At 38.9% G+C, this 13029-nt stretch overlaps 2 protein-coding genes across 2 annotated transcripts in view; one reads left to right on the forward strand and one right to left on the reverse strand.

Moving 5' to 3' along the window:
- Nucleotides 1-7789, forward strand: part of LOC107707415 (zinc finger CCHC domain-containing protein 14-like) — a 31055-nt gene extending 23266 nt beyond the window's left edge. The window contains exons 6-12 of the mRNA XM_016511403.1: nucleotides 559-560; nucleotides 825-858; nucleotides 940-1225; nucleotides 1339-2188; nucleotides 3758-4096; nucleotides 5767-5880; nucleotides 7718-7789. Coding sequence (XP_016366889.1) covers nucleotides 559-560; nucleotides 825-858; nucleotides 940-1225; nucleotides 1339-2188; nucleotides 3758-4096; nucleotides 5767-5822 — 1567 coding nt within the window. The 3' untranslated portion in view covers nucleotides 5823-5880; nucleotides 7718-7789. The remainder of the gene's footprint in view (nucleotides 1-558; nucleotides 561-824; nucleotides 859-939; nucleotides 1226-1338; nucleotides 2189-3757; nucleotides 4097-5766; nucleotides 5881-7717) is intronic.
- LOC107707525 (microtubule-associated proteins 1A/1B light chain 3B) lies at nucleotides 7318-12503 on the reverse strand. The gene is made up of 4 exons (XM_016511586.1): nucleotides 12295-12503; nucleotides 10234-10289; nucleotides 8711-8817; nucleotides 7318-8628 (listed from the first exon to the last, which is right to left on the reverse strand). Exons 1-4 carry the CDS (start codon nucleotides 12332-12334, stop codon nucleotides 8454-8456), a joined length of 378 nt encoding a protein of 125 aa, XP_016367072.1. The 5' UTR covers nucleotides 12335-12503; the 3' UTR covers nucleotides 7318-8453.
- Between the last annotated feature and the right edge of the window lie 526 nt (nucleotides 12504-13029).

Here is a 13029-nt window from a genome sequence, read left to right on the forward strand (position 1 = left end):
TACACGCTGTATTAGGCTATATAATGACTAATAAATTACAGAATGTTTAGCAAACACTGTGGAATCAAAAAAAAAAAAAAAGAGAGAGAGAGCCTCCATAGCATAAGGTGAGGTAAACAGCAAAGATAAGCTTTTCAAAATGAAAACAAAACAAAAAGAAAGGTAAAGAAAAGTAAAACTAAACTTGCTGCCGGTGACAGTGCTTGCATGTTTTGTTTTGTTTTTTCCCCCCACAAGAATACCAACACGTTCACCTTCTCTGGTTTAATAAGCGGTCTTTTACTTTACTTAAGCGTGAAAACCATCAATATTCGCGTCATTTTTGCTGAGCGCACCTTCTTGAGTTTTATATTCAATTAAAAAACGATTTCAATTTAAAGAACTGAAAGAAATCTTAATGGTCCTAAGCAGGAGTTATTTTGTTTATATAAATTATATGTTAATTGTTTTTATGTTTGTATTATTCAAATGAATTTTATATTTTTAATTTCGATTATTTCTGTTATATGTTTCTGTAATTTTCAACCATTCAGTTGAATCTTTTCATGTCAAATCAAGCTGTATTTCCTAATCACACTTTGGAGACTAGAGTAATGGATGCTGAAATTTAAATTTTTAAATGTATTAAATTATTTTAAATTGTAATAACATTTCACAATATTACTGTTTTTACTGTGCTTTTGATGAAGTTCTTAATTGTTCTGAAAATACATTTTAATGGTCCTAAATAGGTATCATTTTGTTTAAACAAATTCACCCATGGCATGTCATGTCAAATCAAGCTATATTTCTTAATCACACTTTATCACTTCCATGTTTTGCAGATCTGGGCTGTCTGCTTCAGTATAGGGGAGCGAGGTGAGTTTAACAATCCCTCAACACAAACACTCTCACATCTCTCTTCTCTCCATCCATAAACCCTCTCTCACTCTGTCCCAGGCCCATTTGTGGTGTCGCCAGCATCCAGCCTGTCCTAAGCGTCCATGCGCCCCTCCTGCAGAGCTCCCCTGCACACCTGCCCCCTCTCCCCCCTCAGACAGCGGTGGCCATCCTCCCCGGCACTGCCATGGGGGAGGCCAGTCCACCACAGATGCACCTCACAAACCCCGCACCCCAACCCCAGTCCCAGCAGCCCAGCCCTGAGCAGAACAGCATCCTGGACTGGCTTCGTAAACTACGGTTACATAAATACTACCCTGTCTTCAAACAGCTAACCATGGAGGAGGTACATGTCTTAAAGTGGCTCTTTCCCTTGGTATGAGTGAAATGTCTATTAGCGGTTGGTGATGCTTCTGGTTCATTCATTACCCTAAAAATGTAAGGTGAAATAATTATTAAATAATTGCATGTCATTTCATTTTAGGTCTATATCTCCTTTCAGGTTTAGAGTCTGGTTTGGATCCTTGTGAGAAAGAGCGGTCATGCTTTCTCCTCAATCCTATGGTATCCACCGGTCCCAGCCGTCCCACTGCCCAAGTCCTACCGGTCCAGAACGATCCCTCCCTCTGTCCCTCCCAAATGAGTTTGCCCCCACCATCCTTGCCCCTCCCCTCCCCAGGCCGCGTTCTCAGCTCTCCCCGCAAACCTCGTCCACCCCCTCTCTCTTCAGAAGAACGTCCCAAACCAATGGGGTCTGGGGTCACCGTGGGTGTCCGGCTGGAGAACATCTTCCATGGGTTGAATCTTGATGGTTCTCCGGGGCACCAGGACATGTCGGTCCCCCGTGGGCCCCTCACAGTGCTTCGCTCCCCTCCAGGTCTCATGGTGGAGACCAGCACTGCTCTCACCTCCACGTCTAACACCCTCCATCATGTTTCTCACCCACCCTTACACTTACAAGTGTCTTCTTCTGTTCCACGCACAGGATCGTACCCTTTCTCCACCCTGTCCTCCTGCCCGTCATCGAGTTCCTCCACCAGACCCTCCTTCTCGCCTGTCAGTGGAGTTCCTATAGCAACGACCAGCAACGTTCCCATGGCGGCAGTACCCGGCAACACCTACTGTGTAAACAGTACATCTGCAGTCACGCCCAGTTCTAGCCCAGCATCCACAGAGAATAGCGGCTACGCCTCAGTGCAAGCAAACAGCGCTAACTCCAGTTCCTCGTTGTGCGTTTGTAGCTCTTGCGGTTGTAGCGGTAACTGTGGCTCCTATGGGGCACTTCCAGCTAGTTACGCCGGATACTTTCCTCATCCGTTTTCAGGAACGTCAGTATTCACGTTAGGGCCACTGCTGACGTGATCTTATCGCTAACACACCCTGAGCACATGTGAGCTATTCCTCTTATCGGCAAGGCATATCGGCACAATTTTTTTCAGATCGATTTCAATAATGGTCTATCGTGCATCCCTAATTTTTGATCAAATATGCAGCCTTGGTGAACCTAAGAGACTTCAAAAACATTTTAAAAATCAAGCTGACCCCAAACCGTTTAACAGCATTGTATGTAGAGTACTTTTTTAAAACTTTTTTCCTAGTTATAAAACATAATAGCATAAAGGTTTGGAACAATTTTGGGCAAACTATTTCTGTAACCCATATTTGTCGCATTTTAACAATTATTTAAATGTTGGTAAATGGTCAGTTTCCACAATTCCAGGGCAGATCACTTCCTTCAGATTAAGAGTTTGGCATCGAGAGTTTAAGATCAGCACGGAAGTGGAGCAAGTCACTATTCCTCAGTGAAAACACACCATTCTAATTCTTTTTCCATTTCTCACATCAGCAAGTTTCCATTGCTCAGGTGGAGCTGTGGGAGCTAAGATATCTTAACAGATAACAGGAAATAATCCTCGGGAGGTTTTCCATGCCTGGAAACAACAATAAAGGTTATACTGGTTCACATGTCTCATTCTTAATAAAATGGTTCTCTCTGACACTAGCTAAAACTTAAATAGTGTTTACTTTTACTCAACATTGTAAACTTCCTGAACTGAAAGGCCCCGTTAGAACCTGAGCCAGCATAATCATACCCGACTATATTTAAAAAATATGTAGTTTTTCACATCCCAACTTTTGTTTCTAAAATCAAAGTCTACATAGATGATAAGCTTCAAACTGATGCACTAGCAGAATAATGCACATGCGGTAAGTGCTGGGATGTTTTTGTACACAGCGCCATCTAGGTGTCATTGCTGGGAAATTATGTTCTATAAAAAAAATCGTTGACATTCATGATCCAGCCATTGTTTATTATCAAATGGTACATGAAAAAAATAATAAATTATATTTTTTTGTTTTCTTGTCAGAGAGAAGCTGGAGAAGAGATACGTGCTATCTCAGTTTCCTGTTTCATGTAGTGGGGTTGCCAGAGTGAGCCCTTCCAGTCATATCGGACCCCTGACACACGCACACTCTGGAAGTGGTACTGTACACAGACTTCTGAAAAATAAAATAATTAATGAATATGTTTAAAATATTTGCATCTAAATTAAAATATTCAAAAGTTTAAAGTATAGTATATGCCATATATTTGTATGAATTCAAGAGGTTATGATTTTTTTTGTGTGTGTATGTAAAGAGCTACGAGTAGACGTTGAGAACAACTCGTTGCCCATTCCACGGGACAGCAGTTCCTCCTCAGGCTATTCCAGTGCTCCTTCCAGTCCAATGACCCCTTTATCACGTGACACTTCCTTCGACCGGGTTAAAGACCCTCACAGACGTAAGAACTGGTTGTGCGTTTGTAGCTCTTGCGGTTGTAGCGGTAACTGTGGCTCCTATGGGGCACTTCCAGCTAGTTACGCCGGATACTTTCCTCATCCGTTTTCAGGAACGTCAGTATTCACGTTAGGGCCTTTGCTTCATTTCAGCCCCCTCCTTACAGGAAGTGGTACCGCCTCCCCCTTTTCCTACCCCCTGGTGGCCCCACCTATTTACAACAGCAGTCTATCACATGACTCGCAACAAAATATTGTGCTTCCATCAGTGCAGGGTTTTCTAGGGGGAGGGGGTGGTGTGTACCAGCCCCATGGAATGATGGGAAATGGAAGCTCTGGGCATAAGAAAACAGGGAATGTGTCCTGCTATAACTGTGGGCTGAGTGGGCATCGAGCACAAGACTGCAAGCAGCCAGCAATGGACTCTGCACAACAAGGTAACAGCATTGTATGCAAGTAGTGCTTGCAAACTCCTAACACCTTAGCAACCACCCAGAACATCCTACGAGCAAATTAGCAACACCCAAGAAGCCACCCAGAATACTTTTGCAACTGTCTAGAATAACTTTAGTAACTACAGAGAGCACTCTAGCAACCATAAAGCAACACTAAATCATGTGGAGTCATAAACCATTCCACATACCACATAGTAACACCCTAGCAACCACTTAGAACACCCTATTTGTTAAAAAAAAAAAAAAAAAAAAAACTAAAGGTACATAGAAGTGACCCAGAACACTCGAGCAACCATCTAGAATACCTCCGCAACTGTAGAGTAGCATGCTAAAAGCCACATAACATCTTATCAACCACTAGGGATGTAACGATTCACTCAACTCAAGATTAGATTCTAATCGAATCACGATTTTGATTTCACGATTCGATTCACAATTTTTTTTTTAACAAAATGAGATGTAAGACAAATTATAAATTAAATGTTTTCTTTTATTTTTGCCTGGACAAAATGCTCCACGTTTCTTTGTGAAATTGAAATATAACACTATAATAATATACTAATATAGCACTTGCATTGCTGCACTTATGAACTTTAATATGCATTATAAAAAGAAAAAATACCATCTAAACTTTTCTAAAGACAGTAAGTTCCCTTCAAACATACATTCATATTAACTCCTACCTCTAAATGAATCGCGATTTGTTTAGCATCTCAACCGATTTGAATCGTCACGTATTTGAATCGATTTTCAACCGGCTTGCGGTTAATCGTTACATCCCTATCAACCACCCATGGCAACTGCTCAGAATACTTTTGTAACCTCCGCAACCATAGAGTAGCTTCACTCAGAACACCTTAGCAACCACTCAGAATACCCTTGCAACTGTCTAGAATAACCCTAGCAACCACTCAGAACATTCTAACAACCATAAAACAAATGCTAACAAAACAGTACTCATAGATTCTTAGCAACACCCTGAAAACCACCCAAATTTTTATTTTATTTAATAGTCCATTAGACAGGGACAATGGACAGTCCATGACTGTGGACAGTCCAATGCCCCAGAATTAGCTACAGAGCTAAATTTCATCTGCAGAAAACATTCAGAATACCTTAACTGCATAGTAACTCTCCTGGCAACCATCTAAATGCATCTAACCCACCTGGAAACACCCTAGCAACCATTGAGTTATGTGCCATAAACCATTCTGCAAACATTAGGAACCACATACATTTGTGACAACCATCCAGAACACATTTGCAACTGCCTAGAAACACCCTAGCAACCATTGAGGATTAAATCACTGCACAAACATTAGCAACCATAGAGAATTGCACCAAAAACCATTAAAAAACATAAGAAGCCCCAGAACAACCTAACAACCATTGAGAATACCTTAGCAACTGCAGAGCAGCATCAACACCTTAGCAACCAACCACCTAGAAACTATGGCAGCCACCTAGAAACACCTAGCAACCATATAATAACATCACTCAGAACACCTTAGCTACCACATAGCAATACTCTAGTAAAAATAAGCCTAGCTTTGTAGCAAAGACTTTTGTGTGTGCAAACACCAACCATGGTTTCTTCAGAAATATTAAAAAGTTATTATTATTATTATTATTTTTGCTTTTTGTTTTTGCAGGGACGTTTCGTCTGAAATATTCCCTGCAGTCAGACAGCCAGGACTCAGGAGACTAAATGGTGCGAATGAACTGGTTTGGACCTGCACCTTCCTCAGTGTGTAAAGACACTTGATGTGAGACTCCACTGAGCAAAGACATTACAGAATCTCTTTACAGGAGGATCGAGCGATGGAGTTCCATCAGTTATGGCTTCCGATGAAAGCCTTGTGCCAAAGAATCACTTCACTGTGGATCTTTGTAAAAGGATGTTCAAAGAAGAACTCAAACACTCTTTGCGTTCTTCAGTTCTCTTCACGCTGTTCGTCTCACTTGAGCAAGTCACTGTGGAGCATCCAATAGTGTATCAGTCAACATTCGCTGCACATGTCATTCTTGGAAGCAAAACGAGATTTTGCTCACCAAATAACGTACAATTATGGCCAAGTCTTTTTGCTCATGGTGTGACTATAAGTCACCCTTTGGGAATAAGATAATGGCAGTCTTTTTTTCTGGAAGTTCAGAAAGGAAGGAGAAACTGACAATTGTGAAAGTGAAAATGTTGTTTTCCATCTTGAGGTCATTTTTTTACTTTTTGACTACAGGAAGTCTTCTTAATCATCATGTGTTATTCCTGTTTGTTGTAATCATGGTGTATTTAATATCTGGGTTTTTGAAAACACATTTGCTACTTTTGAATTATATTTTTTTATTACATTCTCTTAAGAGGTGCCATGTCAACATGATACACAGATAAAATGTCTCTACAGTCAGTGCACTTGAGACCGCTGAAGTTGAGCTTTTTAATTCACTAGCATTATTGAAACTGTATAAGAAATTGCTTCATAGACTTACAAATTTAGCTTCTGAACTGAGAACTGAACACAAGAGGAAACCATTTTCAGTGTCACACTACAAAGGTCAGAGCCGTGGGTTTCTCCATGTTGTTTCTCAATTACATTGGCATAAAATTTTTCCAAGTATTGAAAAAGGTCAGACTTACACCATAAGGCCCATTTAGCCAATAGATGCCATTCTGTTCTCATTGTCAAACATTTTTGCTGTTTCAAAGCAAATGGTGATATTTATGTTTTTAAATTACAAAGAGCTTGCGGTCGCTGGCTATGCATGTTGCCTGATCATGAATTACTTCGTGCTGTATGTATTATGTCTAGTATTATCGCAGGAAAGCGTTTGACCTAAAACGACAATGCTGACGCAGCCATTTTGTATTCTGAGGTGAATGTTTAATGAAGTTTGATTGAATTTTTGTATAATGTATCACTTTGACACTTTTTAAAAAATGAATTAAAAATGTTTTTCAGAAACATTTTTAAGAAAAAAAATCTCAAAGAAAATGTCAGACAGGATGCATATTTCTCTTTTATTTTTTAAAATATCAACAGAAATAGAAGTGTGATATTGCTGTAAATCTGAGCAGGAGAAATACATAAATGAGTTTACTTCGATAACGGGTTGATAATCCTTTAAAGTTAAACTCTCATTCAAACAGTAACTTTTGTAAATTGCACAATAGTAGCACATATGAATTGTTTTTTACATGAACAAAACAATGAAAAAATAACATCTCTTTAAATAAGAGTAAGACAAACAGCAAATAAATGCTCAGGAGAAAAGGCATATAAGCTTATCTGTACAGTTTACTGTAAGACAGATGGAAAGGGTACAACAGCTCACGGTTGTGTATTTATAAAGGCGTAATTAATCCTCTAATAAAATTGAAAAGTCTAAAAGCGTGCACATAAAAGAGCAAGGATGTTCGGGCAGCGCTCGTGTCCGTGATTGAGCTGCCCTGACTACCTTGAGCCACAATCGCTAAAGCCACATTCATTCGCTCAGTGTACCATTGAATATAATTACATTTTCCTTCCTAAACTTGCACTTTTAAAGCTTCACACTACAATCAAAGCAGAATTTCTTGTATTATTAATCGCTTACTATTTATTTCCTCAGGTACGTCCCATTGGATCATACTTCAAATGTCAACAAGGCAAGTAGGATGTCGTTTCGAACACTGACTTACCCACCGAGCTGTGAAATCCAAGAACCTCAACGCTCATGACCCAATTAGCAAAAAGCTCGAGGGGGAGGTGAAAAGACTGAATTGCTTCTAACATGGAAATTGGAACAGCGGAAAACACCTACAGGTAAGGAAAGGCTGTCGAACTCAACAAATAAAGAGATTCGACGAACAGCGGGAGGGGTTAAAGGTCACCAGAGTGCGAACGCGACCCCTCCAAGCTAAAATGGACCTGATAGATAACCTCTATTTGGCCGCCTAATGTTACACTAGATGCCATTTCAGAAATTCAACCGCTTAAGAAACTGAGATGATTCCATCTCTACACCCAGAAGTCTTTCGTTCAAAGCTTTGTGTTGAGTAAATCCAGATCATTAGTCCAACTAACCATAACCTGTCCTATAACCTAAACACAAACGACTCCTCTTCCATTATTAAAACTCAAATTATTTGGAGGGAGTCGAGGTTAAAGGGCTGAGATGTGGGAAGTTAGGATTTAGCTTTGGATAATGGCTGGGATTGGTGAGCCAAATGACTAAAAGTTCAGTTGGTTCCTGTTTGGATGGGGGACGGGAAAGGGGATAGGGATATTTGCAAGGGAGAGGTCACAAGAGTTCAGGGTAGGTTGTATCATTGTCCGAGAGTGAAAGGCAATCGTTTTGCCATTTTTTACTGAGGACACGCAGTTCCAAATGTCTCCTGGGAGGCGTAGACCATGTACAGGAAGCCGTCCTCGTCTCTCTCGCGCTCGTAGACTTCAGAAATGGCGGTGGACACAGATACCATGCTGTGACCGTTGACAAGCAGGAAGAAAGCTTGGTTGGAGTTGAGCTGGAGGCGTCTCCTATTGAAAATGCACATGAACCAGAGATGCGTTAGTGAAGTTAATAATGAAAGGCAAGAAGTAGGTATTATCTTGATATTACCTGATTATCTTAATAAGTTCGCTCATGTTTACGTGGTCGGGAACTAAAAACTTAGTTTTGTCAAGAATCGGCAGTTGCTTTTCTCCGTTGTATCTCTCAATGATGACCTGAAACAAAACCAACAAGCTAAACATTAGCATATATGCGTATTTATTTAAATTGGATAAATTGTACCAAATAGTATGTATGTGCTCTACTGTTCAAAAGTTTGGGGTCAGTAAGTTTTTAAAGAAGTCTCTTGTGCTAACTAAGGTTGAATTTATTTGATCAAAAGTACAGTAAAACAGTAAAATTATAAAAATTTAAAATAACAGTTTTCTATTATATATTTTAAACTGTAATTTATTCCTGTGATGGCAAAGCTGAATTTACAGCATCATTACTCCAGTCATCAGTGTCACACGATTCTTCAGAAATCAAGCTAATATTCTAATTCCCTGCTCAAAACATTTCTTATTATCATTAATGTTGAAAACAGTTGTGCTGCTTCATATTTGTATGGAAAGCATGATAGACATTTATTCCAGGAATTTTTATTATTACATTTACTATCTTTGACCACTTTCTGGTCCAGCTCATTGTTTTAAAACATTTAAATTAAGTTTTATAATAATAATAAATAAAAAAAATGTGTCCAAATGTTCCCATTCAAAGGAGTTGCCCTGGGTGGTAGTTTGTGTCTATTCAGCAAATGGGAAGCTGACCACTTTATCCTGGTCAGCTTGAATAACAATTGAGACTGGAAACCCTGAGGCATTATCAATAGAGGTGACACCTGGCTATAATAGCAATGACTGGTCTTTAAGAGGCTGATAAAGGCCCTATATATACACATGCAAACACAGGCATTCATATGCTACCTGTTTTACTAGGTCTATTGACAAGCTTCCTTTAGAGGTTATCCATAAGATTAACCTATTATGCTCAATACACACAGCTGAGCGTGTTTAAAAAATTTACATCATGACCTTGATCTGAAGGCCATCTGATTTTGTTCAAGTAATTCAACAAAAAACTGGAAAATCATCATTATTTACTTACCCTCATGTTGCTCTAAAGCAGTATAACTTTTTTCTGTGGAACACAGAACATTTTAACAAATGCCTCAGTTTTTTATCAATACAATGAAGATCAATGTACGATCATTGTATGAACAAAAATAGTTGAAGCATTTGTGAAAATATGTTTTTATTTGTTCCACAGAAGTCACTTATGTCATACAGGTTTGAAACAACATGAAAATGATGACAATTACATTTTAGAGTGAGTGAACTTTAGTCTACTGTTTTGTGATGGTGAATGGATAGGACGCAAATAGGTAATACTATGTAACGTCCTAAAAAAAAAAAAGGCACATCTAGAACAAACAGAACAAATATGACCATATTCTAATGACAATATTCCATTATAAAGACCAATACTGGTAGATACTTTAGAACACTTGCATACTATGTGTGCAAGCCTTTTTAATTGGTTATTAATCTTCATCTCCAGCTCCACAGACACAAATATAATCTGCTTACTGGGATCTTGCTTGGATGCTGTTCCCGGATCAGCCGTACATCCTCCACCCGCTGCTCTGTAAAGAGGAAGTAGGAGCGGATATTAGATACAGCAGATCACAATACAGAATGCATTAAACCACAGACATTTTACTGAGCTGGATATGGGTTTGGGTCTCAAGTATCAATCAATTCTCCAAAGGACCCATTTTAATCGTTTTAACAGGTCCACGTTAAACTTGTTAGTCCTATCTTGTGGTTCAGTTTCAACCGATCAAGGAAGGGCATCGAAAACTAAGAAGGTTCTGTTGCAAGTTGTTGGTGAGAATACGTTTGAGGGTGCATAAATAATGATTAAATATTAGTTTTCAGTCAACTGTCCCTTTAAGAAAACACCCAACAATGGTTTCAGTGTTTATGTCTGTTCTTCCCAGTTAAATTGCTTGGAATATTAGTTTATTTCTTTGCTGTTTAAGCATTTGTTCCACATCATTTTCTCTTAACGATTTAATGAACAGAAATGAAAAAGAAACAAGGCAGGCCTTTGTGTACCAAGCTAACTAGCATGACATGACAGTATCTGCAGCAACCATAAAACAATAAAACGACAAGTCTAGACAACTACATCACTGCATTGATATTGTAGGACCAACTAAGTTTTAAAATAGTTAGAGACACAAAGAAACAAGATAAAACTTCAGTCTGGGGACCATATGAGGTCTTGTGAGTGATGGTTCATAAACTTGACTGAGCACATGCTTCTGATGTATGATGACACGTGCAATTATTGAGCAACTGTGGTAACTTTTGGTGGCTATATACTAAACCTCACCCATTTCCGCGAAATTGGTTCTTTAGTTTCGTTTTGAACACCTGGTTCATCCTTTCTTAATTTAGCTTTATTAATAAAATCTGTACCTAAAAATGATTAAAAAAACAAAGTCATACCTACATATAATGATCATTTAACGTTACACCTCTTATCTGAAAATGACATTCATTAAAACTGTTCATAAAACGTGTAATAGAATCAAGAAGTCAAACATGCTCGGTTCAATTCGTAAACGAATTTTTTAGTTCGATTGTGTAAACCGGTTTATTAATACGATTCTACTTTAGAAAGACATCGCTACTAACATGTGCTTGTTTGGGCTGGTTGTCACAACATTGGTTGAAGATAGGCAATTTATGGGCTGATATATTATTTGTTTTATAACTATTCACATCAAGAGACGGGCCTTAGTAAAAACTTCAATATTCTCTTATGTAAGTGTCGATAAAATATGTAGCCTACGTTATGAATACAAACAAAGGCTAAAATGCTGTCAAAAGTCAATCACTATGTTATCAGCTATTTTCCACTTCAGTCCCAAAAAGGGATGGAAATTGGAAAACAAGAGTGATAACGGTTATGAAAAAGATAACTCAGCGCCGATATAAGACTGGGGCCTATAACTGAGCGCAGTGATGACTGTGACAGCAATACGATTTTTTTTTTTAAAAACATCTCGAAAATGTCGATGTTATTTGAACAGTAGCTATTAAAATATTACGAATATTCATTCGGCATCGTCGTTTGTTTACTCGAGTCCTTCCAAATAACCTTAAACGACGAGTCCCATCCCCCAATCCTGCAGCGCGCTGTTTCGCTAACATCTGCCCACAAACAAAGACATTGCAACATAGATTTTGCTACGTTGTAAATAAGGTAAGAGAAACTCGTTATGTTGTTTATGTTATGGTCATGCGTCTGCAGTCTGTATGTTTGTATAGTCTGAACATACACGGCCGACACCCTTATAACCCAGTTTGACTGGATTGTTTGTAGTGCAACAACACGACCCATTTTTCTATATCGCATAAAATTCGTGCATTACATTTGTAATGTTTCATCACTACAATATTTAGGTATTTTAGGCACTGGGTATTGCTGTATATACTATTACAAATATAAAGGACAATTATAAACTTTCCCAGAATATAGGCTTATGTACACGAGTCATGCTAAATGTAAAATGAATACATATACCAGAAATACAGTAGAAAATAAATTCTCTGATGATATGAACTCGATGCACTTACCAAATGTCCTCCTTTGTTTAAATGTCTTTTCCGAGGGCATGTTTAAAATGAGATTAGACACCGTTTTCTTTAGGCAAACCTGCCTAATTTCTTTCCTTTTCTGTCTCTGAACAGATCTTAATCGGTTATGTTTTAAATAATGCGAAATCGTTTTATTTCAGTAGCGTGTCGTCGCTTCGTCCTGTGAAGCCCAGCAAAACAAACCAGTCAGCTGATCTCTGACGTCATGGCGCATGCTGTGTACACGAAGGAAAAGGGGAAGAGCCCGAGGGTAGTCACTCTCTGGCCTCTCAATGAGGCATATATTTAGGGTAGGTTGTGTCTGTGGCAGTTCTTATTCATTCTGTATGCTCAGTTCAGCTGAATCATTGGATTCTGAAAGACTTATAATGCTGTTTTCAAGCGTATGTCCCACTTTTTACTGCAGTGGATATTTCCTAGAATAGCCAGGTTTACAGTCAGTCAACACATGTTGGGGCATGTTGTCACACTATATGGGATTAGTTTAATGCAATGGCCTTTTAACAGGCTTTTCAGACAGTATTTAAACAGCAAAACAGTTATGATTTTGCAGATTATGCATAGATTTTGCGGTTTACACAATCTAGTGTACATTAATGGTTTGCTAGATCAGTGGTTCCCAACCCTGGTCCTGGAGGCACCCCAACACTGCATGTTTTGCATGTCTCCTTAATCAAACTCACCTGATTCAGATCATCAGCTCATTAGTAGAGA

This window comes from Sinocyclocheilus rhinocerous, unplaced genomic scaffold (assembly GCF_001515625.1).
Source record: "Sinocyclocheilus rhinocerous isolate Xijiao unplaced genomic scaffold, SAMN03320098_v1.1 scaffold534, whole genome shotgun sequence".
NCBI classification, from domain to species: Eukaryota; Metazoa; Chordata; class Actinopteri; order Cypriniformes; family Cyprinidae; genus Sinocyclocheilus; species Sinocyclocheilus rhinocerous.